Source organism: Rhinopithecus roxellana, chromosome 12 (genome assembly GCF_007565055.1).
Source record: "Rhinopithecus roxellana isolate Shanxi Qingling chromosome 12, ASM756505v1, whole genome shotgun sequence".
Classification (NCBI taxonomy): Eukaryota; Metazoa; Chordata; class Mammalia; order Primates; family Cercopithecidae; genus Rhinopithecus; species Rhinopithecus roxellana.
Window position 1 is genome coordinate 128,658,960 of NC_044560.1, and position 20,998 is coordinate 128,679,957.

At 38.3% G+C, this 20,998-nt stretch overlaps 1 protein-coding gene across 10 annotated transcripts in view; it reads left to right on the forward strand.

Moving 5' to 3' along the window:
- OSBPL9 (oxysterol binding protein like 9) overlaps window positions 1-20,998 on the forward strand; it is a 170,237-nt gene that overhangs the window by 144,540 nt on the left and 4,699 nt on the right. For all 10 annotated transcript variants that reach the window (XM_010370406.2, XM_010370411.2, XM_010370408.2 and 7 more), the window contains 7 exons: window positions 1,927-2,086; window positions 8,585-8,697; window positions 9,127-9,245; window positions 13,428-13,513; window positions 18,088-18,259; window positions 19,474-19,558; window positions 20,814-20,924. In XM_010370406.2, coding sequence (XP_010368708.1) covers window positions 1,927-2,086; window positions 8,585-8,697; window positions 9,127-9,245; window positions 13,428-13,513; window positions 18,088-18,259; window positions 19,474-19,558; window positions 20,814-20,924 — 846 coding nt within the window. The remainder of the gene's footprint in view (window positions 1-1,926; window positions 2,087-8,584; window positions 8,698-9,126; window positions 9,246-13,427; window positions 13,514-18,087; window positions 18,260-19,473; window positions 19,559-20,813; window positions 20,925-20,998) is intronic.

Genomic DNA, 20,998 nt, shown 5'->3' on the forward strand with positions numbered 1-20,998 from the left:
TAGCAACAGACTTTGAATAAGTGAGAAGCTCTTCTTATATACATTAATTTTAGTAAAAATTATTTCCAGAAGATAATCTTCTGAAAACTATTTCAGTTGAAGATATTTCAAAAATGTAACACTTTAGAGTAGATAGATTTAAACAAAATTTTAAAATTAAATTTCTGTGATTTATATCTTATTTGATTTTTCATCCTAACTTCATTTTCTCCACTTTTCTTTCCCTTCTTGCTAATACAAAAAAGAAATAAAGGAATAAGATAAAATGTTTGCTCTCCTAAGTAAATCTCAGATCTTTTGTTTGCAGTTCTCACTCAAACTTATTTTCTTCTTAGATAACATTTTCACTTGTGTGATCACCTGGAATATTTGCATGCTACTTAATCATTTGCAATTCTTGGTCAATTTTTTTTTAATTCCGATAAGAAAAAGCTGCTTTTTTCTCTTATTTTTTCTGTTGGGTAATAAAAAGAATATAAAGTTACTTACTAATAAGGTGAGCTACCTTTGGAATTTCCAAAATAAGCATTACCTTTTAAGGGTTAAACTTTTTATGTTATCTTTTTAAAATACCTTTGTGAATATGATGACTAAATGTGGCAAACCCATGTGCTCTTTTTCATAACTATTGAACCACAGATACAGGAATGGGCAAAAAATCTGTGACTCTGGATTTGTTTTTTTTTTTTTTTTGTTTTGTTTTTTTTTTTTTTTTTTGAGACAAGGTCTCACTCTGTTTACCCAGGCTGGACCTCAGTAGCACAAACACAACTCACTGCAGCCTCAACCTCCTCAGATCAAGTGATCCTGCCTCAACCTCTCGTGTAGCTGGGACCACAGGCACACCATGCCCAGCTAATTTATTTATTTGTTTTTTTAAGAGACGGGGCTCTCACTTTGTTGCCCAGGCTGGTCTTGAACTCCTGGCCTCAAGCAGTCCTCCCATCTGGTCCTCCCAAAGTGCTGGAATTACAGGCATGAGCCATTGTGCCTAGCCTGGATTCATTTTTATTGCTGTCTTCAATTTCTTCCAGAACCGTGGCCCTGGCTTTCAAATTGCCGTCAGTGTCTTAATAAACTTGAATCTTCACCAGACATCTGTAGATTAGCATAAATTGCCTGATAGCCCTTAAATGCTCATTAAGTTAAATTGATCTTAATACTCCATTTGTCGATTGGTTTGATACTTTTTTGTTCTTGCTTTACTACTAGACAAGGTACCAGATGATCATCTCAGAGATTAGATGACAGTCTTCTTTCTCTGGGTCTTCATTCATTTCCATTTCTTTAGTTAGACTGTTTAGGAATAGAAAAATGTTCTTCTGAATCTTTTCATTTTCTGCATTCTTGTCATAGTAGCCCTCTATTTTTATCTCCACCTCTGAGCCCCTGACTTAGGTGGAAAAAAGAGAGGAATTTGGATGGTGTGTGCATTTTCCATGTGATTGCCAGAAAATACTGAATGATAGGAATGTGATATCCCGCAATATTTTAATGTTTATGTGGTCTTAATACTCTTTCCATTTTGCATTCCCAGTGGCTCACTGCTGCATTTTTAGGTATCTGGATCTGCAGTGTAAAATAAGAGCCCTGGCATCCCACTGGTAATCATATCTGTTGTGGTCCTTGCAACTCCACAACTCATATAATCAAAAGGGCCCCCTTCCTAGTATTAATGATAATCTTTATAGAATGGGGACAAAGCTTTTTGTTTCATTTATTTAAAAGCCTGTGTCCTCATTTTATATCATGATTTGCCATTTTCTGTGTGGAGTTTAAATGTTGATTTTCTTTATAAATAGTGTAGCAGCTTTTACAAACTTAACCAAACTCTTCCTTGATTTTAGAAAAGTCTGCTTTGACTCCATCTCCCTAGTTTCTTCTCTATCACCAACATTTTTCTCTAAAACCCTTTTAAATTCCTAGGCAGTGGTCATTCACCACCGAGTAGCAGTCTCACTTCTCCAAGCCATGTGAACTTGTCTCCAAATACAGTCCCAGAGTTCTCTTACTCCAGCAGTGAAGATGAATTTTATGATGCCGATGAATTCCATCAAAGTGGCTCATCCCCAAAGCGCTTAATAGAGTAAGTATGTTTGCTCTCCTAAGTAAATCTCAGATCTTTTGTTTGCAGTTCTCACTCAAACTTATTTTCTTCTTAGATAACATTTTCACTTGTGTGATCACCTGGAATATTTGTATTTAAATGATTCTCCTTATTTTTAAAAATCTAATTTGATTTTGAGACTAGTGTTAATGACAGACTTGCCTCATCAGTTATTATTTGGGAAAATTAAAAGGGCAGCCTTTTTAATAGATATATTGATATCTGTATATCAATATATTGATATATATTTTTTATTTTATTGATATATAATATCAGTTTTTTTATTGATATATAATAGTTGTATGGACAACTTGTTTTTAGTTGGCTTGTTGAGCAAAGCCAATTCTGTGAGAGTTTTGATTTTAATCCTAAGTTACTCCAAATGGAATAAATACCATCACCTCTAGTAATATGCCAGTGTTATTAGTTGAATCTTGGCCATTTCTGCAGTACCAACATTAGGAGAGGGTCCAGTGAGAGTGAATAAGCTGTGAAGCATTATACGAATAAGAGATTTCTATTACTTTTTTTTTTTTTTTTAATTAGAGTGGAAATATTCAACACCTATCAGCCAGGCACTGTGCTAGGTTTATAACGAGATTACAGAGACCCAGGCCCTGCCCACAAGGAACTTTTGGGGGAATAGGCAGACATTTATAATCTAATGGAATACATGGTATGGTATCTTAGTCCCTTTCAGCTGCCATAACAAAAGACAGTAATCTAGGTAGCTTATAAACAACAGAAATTTATTTCCTACAGTGTTATGGAGCAAAAGGGACTTGCTGCCCAATGCACTAGAAGCCATGACTAAGTCCCAGGTTTTTGAGGAAAGAAAAGCTTTTTATTGCAAGTCTACTTATAGGGAAACATAAGTCCAACTCAAATCTGTCTCTCTGCGCTGGCTTTAAGGCACTAATTTTATTTATGGTGGCTCACGCCTGTAATCCCAGCACTTTGGGAAGCCAAGGCAGGTGGATCACGAGGTCAGGAGTTCGAGACCAGCCTGACCAACATGGCGAAACCCTGTCTCTACTAAAAATACAAAAAAAAAAAAAAAAAAAAAGCTGGGCATGGTGGTGCATGCCTTTATATCCCAGCTACTCAGGAGGCTGAGGCAGGAGAATTGCTTGAACCTGGGAGGCGGAGGTTGCAGTGAGCTGAGATCACACCACTGCACTCCAGCCTGCGCGACAGAGCAAGACTCTGTCTCCAAACAACAACAAAAAGAAGTTTAGGGAGCCGCATGTGGTGGCTTATGCCTCTAATCTCAGCGATCTGGGAGGATGAGGCGGGAGGATCAGTTGAGCCCAGGAGTTTGAGACCAGCTTGGGCAACATGGTAAAACCTTGTCTCTAAAAAAATACAAAAATTAGCCAAGTGTGGTGGCACATGCCTGTTGTCCCAGCTACTCGGGAGGCTGAGATGGGAGAATCGCTTGAACCCAGGAGGTGTAGGTTGTAGTGAGCCGAGATTGGGCTGCTGCATTTCAGCCCGGGCGACAAGAGTGAGACTCCGTCATAAAAAAAAAAAAAAAAAAAAAAGTAGAATTACTGATATACTTTCATTTTACTTGTGTTTGTTGTAGATATATTAATAGTTGGCTTAGTTTTTGTTGGGAATTATTTCTAATTCTGCTTTCTCAGGCTGGTACTGTTACTATAGCTAGGGTTTTTGCTTTTTAAGACAGTACAAATTTGGAAATAATTAAATGTGAATTTGCAAGCTAATTACCTTCAGCCAGTCCTCAGACCTTGAATGCTGGTTTCTTTAAATAAGAAATGTTGCATTAAGACTCTAGTTCTCTTAACCATACACATGAATTGGGAAATACAGCATTTGTATTATGACTGTATCATAACTGCTCAAAATGTTAGCACATATATGGAAAATGACTATTGCTTCATGAAGTTTTTTGACTTACGATCAGTTCAGCTGTTGAATGTGGGAAAAAGTGAGATATATGTGGTCTAGGTGAATATATACGGTTAAGACGTGGAAGGGAGGTTTAAGTCTACAACTAAAGAAGACCAGTATAGCAGAAAAGCTTAGTTTAGCATATTGGTTTCTTTTCTTCATTTTGAATGTTCAAACGTAAACTATTAAGAAACCATTATTAGCAGTTTGCCAATAGAAATTTAATTTTGGAAAAAACATTTTTATTATAATAATGGGATTAAAAGAAAATAAGCATTTGGAAGAAAATTCCAAAATGACAGGTTATTATTAATTTTTGAAGGGTTCTATCGTTATTATATTTAAAAGAGAATTAAAGACTTTTTATTTATGTATTTATTTTTTTGAGACAGAGTCTTCCTGTCACCCAGGCTGGAGTGCAGTGGCGCAATCTCAGCTCACTGCAAGCTCCGCCTCCCAGGTTCACGCCATTCTCCTGCCTCACCCTCCCGAGTAGCTGGGACTACAGGTGCCCGCCACCACGCCTGGCTAATTTTTGTATTTTTAGTAGAGACGGGGTTTCACTGTGTAAGCCAGGATGGTCTCGATCTCCTGACCTCGTGATCTGCCCACCTTACCCACCCAAAGTGCTGGGATTACACGCATGAGCCACCGCACCCAGCCTTTTATTTTCTTTTGAGACGGAGTTTTGCTCTTGTAACCCAGGCTGGAGTGCAGTGGTGTGATCTCGGCTCACTGCAACCTCCGCCTCCCGGGTTCAAGCAATTCTCCTGCCTCAGCCTCCTGAGTAGCTGGGATTACAGGTGCCCACCATGCCCATCTAATTTTTATACTTTCAGTAGAGATGGGGTTTTGCCATGTTGGCCAGGCTGGTCTCAAACTCCTGACCTCAGGCTGTCTGCCCGCCTCGGCCTCCCAAAGTGCTGGGATCACAGGCATGAGCCCCTGTGCCCAGCCTAAAGACAATACATTAGCTGTTGTTCTAAACAAAGTTCAACTGACAATCACTTGCTAGTAAATCACTCATCTATCCATCCTTTAAAAGCATATGACTATATTCAGTAAAAACTTGATAATATGTGGTTAGCTCTTGGTAACATCACTGATAGATACTCTCTGGCTCCGGTATAAGGGATTCTCCCAAAATTTCTGTGAAATCAAAACGTTTAAAACACATGTTGTACCTGTAATAGGCAGGTCTACAAAGTCATGCACAGGCTCATGGGCTTCTTCTATTCCTGCTGTTAAGGTTCCTTCTATGCTTTCCCAGTACCCTGTCCCATAATAAACACACAGTTCATTAGCATCTCTTTGAACGGGTCCAGCGTTAAGTTTTTGTGTCCAACTAACCCACTCTGTGTTCCTTTTCTTCCTCAATTTCGTTCTTCCTTGTTTGTATACCCTAATCTAGAAGCCAAACCAGTAAAGGCTGAAGATGTTTTATTTGGGCAGCACACTGTTCTGTTGACTTATTTTTTGTTTTGTTTTAACAAGGCTTTAGATCCTTTCAGGTTGGGTATGCTGGCTCCCCAGTTCCGTATTATCTTATGTCTTGGTCCTGTCCACATATTCTCTGCCTGGCGTCTGTAGGTTTTTGAGCTTGTGACACCTGCTGGTCATCAGCTGCTACTGCTAATTTTCTAACTCTGAGGTCAAATTTCTTTTTACTATTTTTTGTTTGTTTTTTTCTTTCTGAAGGAAGAGAACTTGAAAGCTTAAGTCCTTTCACTGTTCTTTTTCTAAAGACCTATACTAGTGATAGCTTCTGTGTAACTGTGTCACTGAGCAGTGTAGCTTACGCATTTATAAATTAGATAAAAGTACATATTGGAAAGAACATGTACTTTGGAGCCAGAAGTGTTTGAAATGACTTCACTACTCACCAGCTGTATGACTTCAGGCCTGTCATTGAACCTCTGAGCATCTGTGTATTATGAGCGTCATTGTGTTTATTTTAGGGTCGTAATGTAGATATAGACATACTGTGTATGGCACATACAAGGTATTCAATAAATTGATATTATAATTCATAGCTTTAAATTGTTTTTGCATACTTTATGATTTTATGCATAAATTCTAGACAATTAGCTCATTGCAGATAAAACTTTCCTATATACATAGATGTTGTTTTTAACTGTTTTCTTTATATCATTTGTTCTGAACAAGGTAAATTATGAAATGGCTAAAAATTTATCCCATTTTTTTTTTCCATTTACAGTCTTATTGAGTATTTCACTTGGCCCAGACATGGTTTATAACCATGGGTAAGGAGAAAAAACACAGCATAAATAGGACCTTTGGAATTGCATCTAAAATAAGATTCATATATTATAGCATTTGGGGTTTTTAGGTCAATTGATTTAAAAGATTGACCCTATTTTGAGATACATCACAGAGGCACAAAGCATTTTAAAGATAACTTTCATGCTTTTTTTTTGAGACAGAGGGTCTCACTCTATCACTCAGGCTAGAGTGCATTGGCACAAACACAGCTCACTATAGCCTCAACCTCATGGGCTCAAGCGATCCTCCCCCATCAGACTCCCCAGTAGCTGGAACCACAGGCACACACCACCATGCCCAGCTAAATTTTTTTTTTTTTTTTTTGAGACAGAATCTCACTCTGTCACCCAAGCTGGAGCTGAAGTGCAGAGGTGTGATCTCAGCTCATTGCAACCTCCACCTCCCAGGTTCAAACGATTCTCATTTCTCAGTCTCCCAAGTAGCTGGGACTACATATGGATGCCACCATGCTCGGCTAATTTTTTGTATTTTTAGTAGAGATGTGGCTTCACCATGTTAATGAGGCTGGTCTTGAACTCCTCACCTCAAGTGATCTGCCCACCTTGGCTTTTCAAAGTGCTGGGATTACAAGCCTGAGCCACCACACCCAGCCTAATTTTTTATTTTTTGTAGAGATAGGGTCTCACCATGTTAATCAGACTAGACTCAAACTCCTGGGCTCAAGTGATCCTCCCACCTTGGCCTCCCAAAGTGTTGGAATTACAGGCGTGAGCCACCATGCTTGACCCCAGTTCTGTCATTTAATGATCATTTGATTTCTCTTACCTACGTCTTTTAGACATATTTTCCATTGCCTCTCAAAACTGGTGAGGCAGACATTAGTTATAGTACCTTGTGATCTATACTACTAAATTATCGAAGTAATACTTAGTTACTCAAGGAATTTTGAAAAATAGGTAAGTAACCAGGACAAACTAGAATACATAATATATTCTAATTTTAGAATATCCTAATATTCTAGTGTTCTAATACAGGCAGAGCCCAGAGGATTTTTAGAGCAGTGAAACTATTCTGTATGATACAATGGTGGATGCAAGTTGTCATATATTTATCAAAACCCACAGAACAGGCAACTCCAAGAGTGAACCCTAATATAAACTGTAGACTTTGAGTGATAATGATGTGTCAATGTAGGCTCATTGGTTGTAAGAAATACACCTCTCTGGTATGGGATGTTGATCGTGAGGGAGGTTTGCATGTGTAGGGACAGGGAGTATATGCTGCTGTCTGTACTTTCTGTTCAGTTTTGCCATGAACCTAAAACTGCTCTAAAAATAAAGTTCATTAATTTAAAAAAAAAAACAAAAGAAGGTAACAAGGGCAAACTATGATTAGATTAGAATACATAATATGCTTTCACACCTGTAGAGTTGTGATATGACTGTTACATGTGTACTGTTTTATAAATATCTACAGTGTGAGAAATTTGACTTCAATTTTTACATTTAATAAGTAAATTATGTGCCTCTTTGATTTTTCCTTTATTTATATACAAATACCAACTGGGTGTGGTGGCTCACACCTGTAAACCCAGTGACTTGGGTGGCTGAGGTGGGAGGATCACTTGAGGCCAGGAGTTCACGTCCATCCTGGGCAACACAGGGAGACCTTATCTCTTAAGAAAAATATAAATATGTGCGCGCGCACACACACACACAAACACACACACACACACACACTCTCTCTTACTTCCGTGGGTAAAATATGATCACAGGTATGATAATCTATTAATAATAGAACAGTCTTTCTTTAGGCCTGTTAACTGGCTTATAAAAGCCAGTTAGCATAAATTTACTTGCATAAATAAGATGCTTTTTTATTTTATAATTTCAAGTACAATTTTTTAATGATTAGGAAGAATGTTAATACCAATGTGGGCCTTTATCAAAGGATCTCAAACATGAAGACAAGACATGTTTCTGAGACTTGCCATTTTTGAGTTTCTGGAATTGTTGCCAAGAATTGTGGCACATTTAGATTTATATCCAGTAACAAAATCAGAAAATGAACTGTAGTTTTAAACTTAAATGCAGAGGCAAAGATCTCACTAATTTTTGATGACCTCTGGGTCTTGACTATCAACATGGCTTTGTTGAGCATGTCCTGTGCATAGAGGATAAGACAAGAGACCTTGTCATCAAGAGAATTCGAAAGCATATATATGCATGCATGTAACCAGTTAACTGTAAGAGTCTAGCTTACTATGATTCTAAATTGCTTTATTTAGCTTAAATAAGGTGATTAATGTTTTTTTAGTTCTTCTGGATCTGCCTCTGTCCTGACACACAGCAGCTCGGGAAATAGTCTGAAACGCCCAGATACCACAGAATCACTTAATTCTTCCATGTCCAATGGAACAAGTGATGCTGGTGAGTGACCTTTGATAATTTAACTTTTTTTTTTCTTTAAAAATATTTGTAGCCAGGTGCAGTGGCTCACGCCTATAATCCCAGCACTTTGGGAGACCGAGGTGGGCGAATCACTTGAGGTCTGGAGTTCAACACCAGCCTGACCAACATGGTGAAACCCTGTCTCTACTCAAAATATACAAAAAATTAGCTGGGCGTAGTGGCGCGTGCCTGTAATCCCAGCTACCAAGGAGGCTGAGGCAGGAGAATCGCTTGAACCTGGGAGACGGAGGTTTGCAGTGAGCCGAGATCATGCCATTGCACTCCAGTCTGGGCGACAGAGTGAGACTCCATCTCAAAAAAAAAAAAAAAAAAAAAAAATTGTAATTCTAGTATCAGCACAGATTGGCCCAATTTAGCACCATTCTAATAAGATGTGCTTTATTTTAGACCTTTTCGATTCACATGATGACAGAGATGATGATGCGGAGGCAGGGTCTGTGGAGGAGCACAAAAGTGTTATCATGCATCTTTTGTCACAGGTTAGGCTTGGAATGGATCTTACTAAGGTAAGACCAAATTTGCTGTAAGTCTGTATGAGTATGTATGGATTCTCAGTGATTGTGTGGTGAGTGTGCCTGCAAATGTAGTAAAATGACATAATTTTTGTTTATACTTGTGTTTTCTTGTGATTTAATATACATGTGGATAAGCAAACAAAATTTTATAAATGATGAAATAAGTCAAGCTAGGATAATTTCATAGAGAACAGTGTGTATGAGTTGTATGGATTAAGACTTGGTAGAGTTCTAATCTTAGGGTCAGAGGATCTGTGTTTTCGTCCTACCTCTACTATTAGCAAACCACGCACGGGCTTCAGTGAGTTTCTTCTTCTGTTTCTTCCTCTGTGGACTTCAGGGTTCTCTATACAAATTGGACACATAGTAACCTGTTTCAGAGGGTTGTAAGGATTGGAAGAGGTTGTGAATGTAAAATTGTGACATATTTGTGACCTCCGTCTCCCAGGTTCAAGCGATTCTCCTGCCTCAGTCTCCTTGGTAGCTGGGATTACAGGCATGCAAAATGACACATATTGAGTCATGCACAATTACCATAGTCTGGATTTGAATTTGAATTTAAACTTGGAGCTCTCAATAGAATGCACGCTTGAATTAGGAGACTGGTATATGGTTGCCTTTGTATATTCCTGCCACTGTGCCAGAAATCCCCTCCTTTCACTTAATTCTCACCACAGTACTGCGGAGTAGGTGTTATTGTTAACTTCATTTCATCAGGAAACTAAAACTCAGAGGTTAAATAATGTGGCTGAGCCATGTTAAGTCATATTAAGTGGCAGACTGAGATTCTAATCTGCTCCATGATTTTAAAACCTGTAATCTTTCCACTACCGCCTTTGTCTTGAAGGCTTGAACTTTAGTAGCTTTCATATTTATTATTGTTCTGCCGAGCTTTGGGGAGTTGATTAAATTTAGGGTTCTCACTTTTGTTAGGGTGAAATCAACTCCAGTGCTATAGTCTTTGTCAGTAGTGAACTCCTTTTTGTTTTGGATTTAGAGGGCCATTAAGAAAAAGACTAATTCATAATACCTTCAAATAAGTGTCTATAATAAAACCTTTTATGCCTAATCTAAGAACAGAAACACAAGGACAACGTTTATTTGTGGAGCCCAGCACACTTACCAGGAATGTTCTAGGCAGGAGAATATTTGCAGGAGTTTGTCCCCAGAATTGCTTCAGTAATCATTAGATTGCACAGCTGCTGCCTTTTTGTTGTTGTTGTTGTTGTTGTTAGGAAGGACGTTCTTTTCCAGAAGTGGCTCGTTAGGCTTCCTATTGAATCTCATTGGCCAGTATCAGGCATATGCTCGTGCCTAAACCTGCCACTGGCAAGGGAGAGGTTAAATGATTGGTTTAAATGAATCCACATTCACCCCTTGAGACATGGGAGAGGGCCATGGCAGCCCATAGCTGAACCTGAACTGAATCAGAGTTCTTGGGGGTGAAGCATGGATGTGGAGAGGCAACCGGATGTGTTTGCCACAATCAAGTTTGTAATTCTTGCCTCACATAATTTTCTCTGCCAAATAATCCATATTTGAGTCCATAGCTACTGAAAGTTTGCTATTTTATGACTATTATCATAATTATTTTTTACTGAATGTTTTTAAAATAAGTCATTTTCAAAATTTGTACTGGCACAAATGGCTGTGATTGCCAACAGATTCTGAAATCTTGGTTCCTTTTATGCATTCCAAAGTATTATTACAATAATGCCTTAAGTTTATATCTTTTATAAGAATGTTTTCTCACTTCAGATACTTTCTGAAAAGAGTTTGTTTTCCAAATACTTTGTAGTTTTAAAAAATACTACACAGTCACATCCCATTTAACCTCACTTAGTCTTTAAAACAATCCTAACATATAAGCAGCACATGTAATTGTCTTCCTTTTCAGGTACTTAGAGAAACTGAGTTAATTTTTCAGGGCCTCCTCACAGCTAAGAAGAGGCTAAACAAGCACTTGAACCCAGGTTGAAGACAACTAAACCCAGCTCTCTTCATCACTGTTAAGCAGTTTGACTTAATAGCATGTATCAGTATAGCACTACAAACATTGAAGAAAATCTGTTAAATAAGAGTTCTCAGAAAAATCCTAAGTAGAAGAAAAAAATATTTGTTTTCTTCAATTACGTGTGAAATTAAACTTTTTAAAAATGTTTTTTGACTGTTCAGTTCCTTTGTCCATTTATCTCCTGGAGTAGTGATCTTCATCTTGAGTTGTAAGAGCTGTTTATACATTGAAGGTATTTACCCGTTTTCTTCTTCAGCATTTTTACTCAGTGGTTTATAATTTCTGTGTTATCTAAAGTGGTAAGAAATTGTACCAAGTCAGTATATAAGCTTACCTGCTAATCTAACCCTATTTGGATTATGAATTTACGTGTTCTGTGGGAGAAAAATGTTTACCTAAAATTTAAATGCTGAGAGTCTGATAATAGAGATTCTAAGTGTTAGAGTCTTAGTGTCCCTTTCCAAGCTTGTGTTCATCAGCCCACTTTATATTTTCATTATATATCTAGCCACACTGGTTCACTGATTAATCCCTGTCACACCCCTTTCCTAGCCTTCCTTGTCTTTTTTTTTTTTTTTTTTTTTCTCTCTCGTCTCCATGTCTTGTTCTTTTATCACAGCCTTCCTCTTCTCTAGGCTTTATTCTCTAGTGCCACCTCAATAAATTGTTTCCCAGCTCTGCCCTAATTCTGGTCCCCCAAACAGAACATGATCTTTCCTTGAACTGAACTTCCAAGATGCTTAGGATATTTCTTGTATGATGTTTGTCACATTCCACCTACAGTTTAAATACTCTTGTTATTCTCTCATACTTAACCTTTGTCTCCACCATAGCTTGCTTGCATTTATTTATTTATTTAGAGATGGAGTCTTGCTCTGTTGCCCAGGCTGGAGTGCTACTTATTTATTTATTTATTTATTTATTTATTTATTTAGAGACGGAGTCTTGCTCTGTCACCGAGGCTAGAGTATAGTGGTGCAATCTTGGCTCACAGCAACCTCCACCTCCTGGGTTCAAGCGATTTTCCTGCCTCAACCTCCCAAGTAGCTAGGACTACAAGCATGCGCCACCACACTCAGCTAATTTTTGTATTTTTAGTAGAGATGGGGTTTCACTGTGTTGGCCAAGCTGGTCTCAAACTCCTGACCTCAGGTGATCTGCCCACGTTAGCCTCCCAAAGTGCTGGGATTATAGGCACAAGCCACTGTGCCCAGCCTCCACCATAGCTTTTAACACAGGACCTTGAATGTGGTGGATATGTAGTTACTACTAAATGTAAAGAAATTTTTGCTCACTCTGGGGTATTCTACTTCGTAATGAGTAATTGATAATCTGATACTCATTTCAAAAACTCTTCTTCCATTCCCATTCTCTAATGAAATTCTTCTCTTTTTTTATTGGTTAATCCTCATCTTTCTCATGTCTTCCCGTATTCCAGTTTGTCGGTTCCCAGTCTGTGTTCTCTTCTTCCTTTTGTTTATTCCTTTAATTGCTCATTTAAAAGTTTCTTACTGTGTAAAAAGTAGTGAGAGCACAAGTGTGAATAAAACTTAATTCTTGGATTGTAGGTGCTCATCATACATTTCCTATACACTTGTCTAATGATGATAGAGCAACAGCAGTAGAAAGGAAAGTGCATACACACCCCAAACTCAGATCCGGTTTTGAATTCCACATTAATAATGGGACAATGAGAAAATTTCTCACCCTTCTGAGCTTCATATTTCTTCACTGTAATAATTTGTTCATCATTGGGCTATTGTGAGATAATGTGTATGTAATATACAAATAATAAAATAATGTATATGTAATGTCCAGCAGCTAGGAGGCATCAAAGGGTTCCTCTGAGTGAGTTTGTTGAGTAGTTTGTTGCTGTTACCATACTTAGGGAGAAAAAGGAAGTTGCACAGAGGAAGTGACATTTGAACATTCAAAACCCCTTCTCTGTTTTTGATCTGCTGGGCAGTTTAATGGTCATTTCTGAATCTGACAGGTTGAGAATAAGTTTTTGGAGCATGCCTGGGCAATATGTGGTGGATGTTACCATGATTTGAATGAGGTGGTGTTTTGTTTTGTTTTCTTTCTTTTTTTTTTTTTTTTTAATCTGTTTATCTGAAGAGAAATTTGATCTTCAAGGGTCAAATGTGTATGTTTTTCAGGTAGTTCTTCCAACGTTTATTCTTGAAAGAAGATCTCTTTTAGAAATGTATGCAGACTTTTTTGCACATCCGGACCTGTTTGTGAGGTATTTGACTGTACATGGTAGTTTCCAACTTTTACAGATGTTACTCAGCAGCTTTCTGCCTTTTTTTTTTTTTTTGCAGGATAGATGGATTCCTTGTCACCTTTCAAACATTTCTGGGTATTCTGTGGTATTAAATAATGTGTTTACACTGGATGCCTATCTGTTTGCTTAAGTTATATGGTGGTGATGTTGTTAGGCAACCAAGTTTAACACTTTAAAAAATTCTCAAGAGCCCATTAATAGGTAGCCAATATTTACAAGGCCAATGGTATAAGTGTATTTAATCCAGGCACTGGCAATCACTGTAAAATTATTCGTACTATATCCTAATGAAGTTTAATTTTCTGAGTTCAGCAAACCTTCCTAAAGCACCTGTTGTTTGCTATGCACTTTCTTACGAGTTGGAGAAAGGAAAAGTCAGTGCCTGCCCTCGAGCTTACAATATAGCATCCAAATTATAGATGATTTATAAATTTTAAATATAAAGTTTGCAATATTATATATGCATATATGTATGAGATAGAAATAATGTGAAGGTGAAACTGATTTACAAGGAGGTGAGTTCACACTGCCTTTCTCTGGTAGCAGGAAATTTTTTTGTAATGGGGAATGTTGTTAGTTCGTCTTCTCTGCATTCCTTAGTCTCAGACTGTGGTTTACTGAAGCCAGATGCATATCACTGAAGTGTCTTGCTGAGTGGATACATTGGCTGACATTGATAAATATATACATATTTTTCTTGATGAACATTTAAAAGAATAACCAGTTCCCAAAAGGCAGAAATTTAAATAAATATGGCACTGTTTAACAGATAATTTAAGAAGTCAAATTTAAGCATTTATTAGTAACGTGTAAGTAAAAATGGAACATACCAGTTGTTCATTGGGTATAGATTTGAGATTTAAGGGTAGTTTTTATGTGTGAGAATTTAAATTTTGAGGCCCCCAGAACTATTTACAAGCCAAGTACAGTGGCGCATGCCTGTAATCCCAGCACTTTGAGAGGCCAAAGTAGAAGGATTGCTTGAAGCTAGGAGTTTGAGACCAGCCTTGGCAACATAGCACAACCCTGTCCCTACAAAAAAAAATTTTTTTTAATAATAATAATAAGCCAGGCATGGTGGTGTGCACCTGTAGTTCCAGCTACTTGGGAGGCTAAGACAGGAGGGTCATGCAGTCCCAGGAATTTGAGGCTGCAGTGAGCTATAATCACACCATTGCAGCTTGGGTGACAGAGCAAGACACTATCTTAAAAAAAAATAAAAGTACAGTTCAAAAGCCAATAGATTAAATGGAATCGTATAAATACTCCATTAGTTCTAAGAAAGGAGAAAAGGAGAAATAATAGAACAAGGAACAAAGGGGACATGTAGAAAACCTGTCAAGATGGTAGAGTTAATCCCAACTGTATCAACAGTTACCTAAATGTAAATAGAATACACGTTCCATTTAATGTCAGACTGGATTTAAAAAGCAGGATTTATCTATATGATATTTTCAGGAGAGAAACTTTAAAGACACTGGTTAAAAGTAAAAGGATGGACAGTGATATCTATGCAAAACACTAAGCATAGCAAAACTGGTGTAGCTGTGTAAGTATCAAAGGAGACTTTTAAGACAAGAAATATTATTAGAGACAAATAGGAGTATTTTGTAATGATAAAAGCATCTATTTATCAAGAATAAATAATACTACTAAATATATATGTACCTAATAACACAGCTTTAAAATACATGCAGCAACAAAAATTGACTAAATAGAGAAATAGCCAAGTCCACAAATTCATCCCTCAGGGTCTGATGAAGCAAGTAGCCTCTGCCTTCACCACCTCCCTGCCCCTCCCAAAAAATCAGGAAGGCTATAGAAGATTTAAACAGCATTATCAAATCAACTTGACCCAATTGGCCTTTCCAAACACTACCTAACAATTGTATAACACATAGTCTTTTCCAGGTGCATGTGAAATGTTCATCAAGATAGAACATATACAGGAAAGTCTTAATAAATTTAAAATAATTGGAATCATACAAGGTGTATATTCTACACCCATGAATTAAATTAGTAATTGATAACATAGAGAAAATCTCCAATTATTTGACAATTAAGCATTGCACTTACATGGACTTAATCTATGATACTAGAAACCAGAAGCAGTGTTTGCCTCAGGGTAAGTAAGATGTGGCGATTGTTTGGAAAGGGAGATATGGAAACTTTCTGGATTAATGGAAATATTCTGTTTTTTTATTAAGTGATGATTAATTAAAAGATACATACATTTGTCAACTCCTCAAGCAAAACACTAAGACCAAGGCACATAGACCAATGGAACAAAATAGAGAACCTGGAAATAAAGCCAAATACAGCCAATTGATCTTTGACAAAGCAAACAAAAACATAAAGTGGGAAAAGGACACCCTTTCTCAACAAATGGTGCTGGGATAACTGGCAAGCCACATGTGGAAGAATGAAATTGGATCCACATCACTCACCTACCTTATACAAAAATCAACTCAACATATATCAGAGACTTAAATCTAAGACCTAAAACCATAAAAATTCTAGAAGATAACATGGGAAAAACTCCTCTGGACATTGGCCTAGGCAAAGACTTCATGACCGATAATCCAAAAGTGAATGCAATAGAGATAGATGGAACATAGTCAAATTAAAAAGTTTCTGCACAGCAAAAGAAATAACAAAGTAAACAGACAACCCAGAGAGTAGGAAAAAATATTTGCAAACTGTGAATCTGGCAAAGGACTAATACCCAGAATCTACAAGGAACTCAAATGGATCAACAAGAAAAAAAAAAAAAAAAACAATCCCATCAAAAAGTGGGCTAAGGACATGAATAGATAATTATCAAAAGAAGATAATGATAATAAATGGTTGACTGGGCGTGGTGGCTCACACCTGTAATCCCAGCACTTTGGGAGGCTGAGGTGGGCGGATCACGAGGTCAGGACATCGAGACCAGCCTGGCTAACACAGTGAAACCCCGTCTCTACTAAAAATACAAAAAAATTAGCTGGGCATGGTGGTGGGTGCCTGTAGTCCCAGCTACTGGGGAGGCTGAGGCAGAAGAATGGCATGAACCTGGGAGGCAGAGCTTGCAATGAGCTGAGATCGCACCACTGCACTCCAGCCTGGGCGACAGAGGAAGACTCCATCTCAAAAAAAAACATGGCCAACAAACATGAAAAAATGCTCAACATCACTAATTATCAGGGAAATGCAAATCAAAACCACAATGCTATTAATACCACCTTACTCCTGCAAAAATGGCCATATTCAAAAAAATCAAAAAATAATAGATGTGATGCGGATATGGTGAAAAGGGAACACTTTTACACTGCTGGTGGGAATGTAAACTAGTACAACCATTATGGAACACAGAATGGAGATGCCTTAAAGAACTGAAAATAGATCCACCATTTGATTAATCAATCCCACTCCTGGGTATCTACTCAGAGGAAAAGAAGTCATTATATGAAAAAGACAGCACAATTTGCAATTGCAAAAATATGGGACTAGCCCAAAGGCCTATCAGTCAACAAGCAAATAAAGAAAATGTGGCATATATATACGTGGAATGCTACTCAGCCATAAAAAGGAATGAAATAGTGACATTCACAGCAACCTAGATAGAACTGGAAACCATTATTCTAAGTGAAGAAACTCAGGAATGAAAAACCAAGCTGGTGGCGAGCACCTGTAATCCCAGCTACTCGGGAAGCTGAGGCAGAGAATTGCTTGAACCTGGGAGGTAGAGGTTGCAGTGAACCGAGATCACACCACTGCACTCCAGCCTGGGCAACAGAGTGAGACTCCGTCTCAAAAAAAAAAAAAAAAAAAAAAATACAGTGGACTTTGGGGTTTCAAGGGGAAGGGTGGAAGGGGTGTGAAGGATAAAAGACTACACATTGGATATAGTGTATACTGCTCAGGTGATGGGTGCACCAAAATCTCAGAAATCACCACTAAAGAAGTTATCCATGGGCCGGGCGCGGTGGCTCAAGCCTGTAATCCCAGCACTTTGGGAGGCCGAGACGGGCGGATCACGAGGTCAGGAGATCGAGACCATCCTGGCTAACACGGTGAAACCCCGTCTTTACTAAAAATACAAAAAAAAAAAACTAGCCGGGCGAGGTGGCGGGCGCCTGTAGTCCCAGCTACTAGGGAGGCTGAGGCAGGAGAGTGGCGTAAACCCAGGAGGCGGAGCTTGCAGTGAGCTGAGATCCGGCCACTGCACTCCAGTCCGGGCGACAGAGCCAGACTCCGCCTCAAAAAAAAAAAAAAAAAAAAAAAAGAAGTTATCCATGTAACCAAACACACCACCTGTTCTCCAAAAACCTGTTGAAATAAAAAAAAAAAAAAAGTTAAAAAAAACCGCTAAGACCAATGCATTTAATTATATATATATTATACCTCAATTTTAAAACAAAACTTGAAGCTAACTCCTGGTCCTAGGTCCTCAGTCCTCTCTGTCTTAGGTGGACCATGCTGGGGGTTGTTACATCATCTTGTCTTCTACCAAAAAGCAGGATGTTAAATTTTGTCTTTCTCCATTGCAGCATTAGTGACCAGAAGGATCCCAAGGATCGAATGGTTCAGGTTGTGAAATGGTACCTCTCAGCCTTTCATGCAGGAAGGAAAGGATCAGTTGCCAAAAAGCCATACAATCCCATTTTGGGCGAGATTTTTCAGTGTCATTGGACGTTACCAAATGATACTGAAGAGAACACTGTGAGTTCTGCATTGACATATTTAAATTATCTTAATTGTATACTGATTCAAGATTTTATTTAGGGGCAGATGATAATGTTGAAAGCAATGATCAAAAGATGGTCACCACCTATAGAAGAAATTGTTGTTAGAGCAGCATAGTTTGAATGTAGTGAGAAGGAGGGAAAAGAGTAGGATGAGATGAGGATGGGGATGTAGAAATCAGATCTTGCAAGGTCTTGTAGGCCATAATATAATTTTATGGCTTTTCAGGATCTCATTTTTGTTTTGAGAAGATCATTAGAATGATTTTGTGAAAAGTAAGTTGAGAAGGGACAAATATAGAAGCATGAAGACCATTGTGGAGGCTTTGACATTATTCCAAGAGAGACATGGTGATTCAGGCTTTATTTTGGAGGTAGAAGTGATTGATGGATTGGGGGGGGTAAGGGAAAGGAGACATCAGAGATGAATCCTTGTGTGTGGACTTAAGCAGTGGCAGTGTCATTTACTGATAAGGAAAAGATTGGATTTGGGGAGGGAAAAATCAAAATCTAATATAAAATATAAAGTTTTAGAGGTCTGTGAAGCTGTCAAGAAGAGAGTTGGAATTTAAGAGTGTGGAGTTTAGGGAGAGGTCTGAGATGGAGATGGGGCTTTCAAAGATTATAGTGTAGTTAGATGACATTTTAAAGCTCTAGGATTGGATAAAATTATTTAGGAAGACAGCATAGCTACAGAAGTAGGTAACCCAGAACTGAGGCTCCAACAAATTTAGTGGTTGAAGAAAATGACCAGCAAGGAAGACTCAAATGCATGTAAAAAGGCTTTTAGAAGTGAAAAAAAAACAAAACCACAGCCCACAGCACCTGACACATAATAATCTATCGGCAAACAGTTCTCTATATGTTTCCCTTTCCAAGTGACACATTATATATAGTCCATACTGAAGACAGACAAGCATGGGTCTGTTCTTACTTGTTTGGCAGACATTGGTAAGTGCCTACTCTTGTCAGCCCTGAGTGAGGCACATGATCCTTGCCTTTAAGAATGTCTTAGTCTAGTCAGGGAGACTGACACAAAGCAATTAAAATATTGAATTAAGTTCTGCAATAGAAATATATATATAGGGTGCTTGGTGTGTGTAGAGCGAGCAGAGACCCCAATTATCAGATTCTCTGAAATGTCATTTGTGTTTTCTCATCAAAAGAAAATTATGTTATATTTGCTTGCAGGAACTAGTTTCAGAAGGACCAGTTCCCTGGGTTTCCAAAAACAGTGTAACATTCGTGGCTGAGCAGGTTTCTCATCATCCACCCAGTAAGTCACAGAGCTCCTCTGCAACCTCTGCTCTCCAACTGTTCTGTCTAAAGAGGGTCATTAAAAGCTCCATAGCTGAGGTTACTGTTAGTTGTGTGACTAGCTGTGTGTTTCCTATTCCCTGAAGTGGAAACTCAAGTTGATTGGTTCCTCATATCTTTTCCTTTTGTAAGCTCCAGACTCTGAGCTTCACAAATAAGGTATGTATAAAAAGAAGGAATTTAGGAAACCAACTTTTAATGCTTCCAGAGTCATCTTATATATAGTAATTTGTGCTGTAGAGACTTCAGCAACTGTGAGACAGTTTATGTGAGACAGTTTATATAAGTGATACGTAGTTTCTACACAGTATATTCCTGGCATACTGCAGATACCAAAACCGAGGATGCTCAAGTGTCTTACATAAAATGGTGTCTTTTATATTCATATAACCTATGCACACCCTCCTGTATACTTGAGTCATCTCTAGATTACTTGTAATGCCTAATACAATGTAAATGCTACGTAAATAGTTGTTTCACTGTTTCTTTTATTTGTATTATTTTTATTTTGTATTTTATTATTTTTTCTAGACAGGGTCTTGCTCTGTCCCCCAGGGTGGAGTGCTGCAGCCTCCTGGGCTCAAATGATCCTCTCACCTCAGCCTCCCAATTAGCTGGGACTATGGACGTGGGCCACCACACCCAACTAATTTTTTTATTTTTATTTTTTAGAGTCAGTGTATCACTATGTTGCCCAGGCTGGTCTCAAATTCCTGGCCTCAGGTGATCCTCCCGTCTTGGCCTCCCAAAGTACTGGGATTGCAGGCATTAGCCACTGAGCGCAGCCTCTGTATATTTTAGACTCACAGTTGGCTGAATCTGTGGGTACAAAACTCACGGATATGGAGGGTCAACTGTACATACCCTCAACATCTTGTTTGTTTAGTGCAGTATTAAAACTGGAAACACTGGATGGGCCTAGGTTGGGGCTGGAGCCTGGGCATACTTGCAGACCAGAACAGATAGCCCTTTTGGTTTTAGGCTTCCTGGGTTGGCCACAGCATCATTTCAGGGATGACCCTGTCCACATGTCTCTGAATGAATGCTTGCATTGGGGAAAAGGGTATAAAAAGCAGGTAGGTACCTCCTGGCCTAATTGGAGGCTGTTTGAAGGGTAAAGGATTTCCCCATGAAGTCAGTTATTTCCCCAGGTTATGTAATTTTGGAGAGGTGGCTGTAGGTATATAATGTACTAACTGAAAATTTCTATTCAGTTTCAGCCTTTTATGCTGAGTGTTTTAACAAGAAGATACAATTCAATGCTCATATCTGGACCAAATCAAAATTCCTTGGGATGTCAATTGGGGTGCACAACATAGGGCAGGGTAAGTGTGTTGGCACTGGGTGGACTACAGTGTTATAGGAGAATTTTATGTCATTCTAATGTGTGATGGACAGT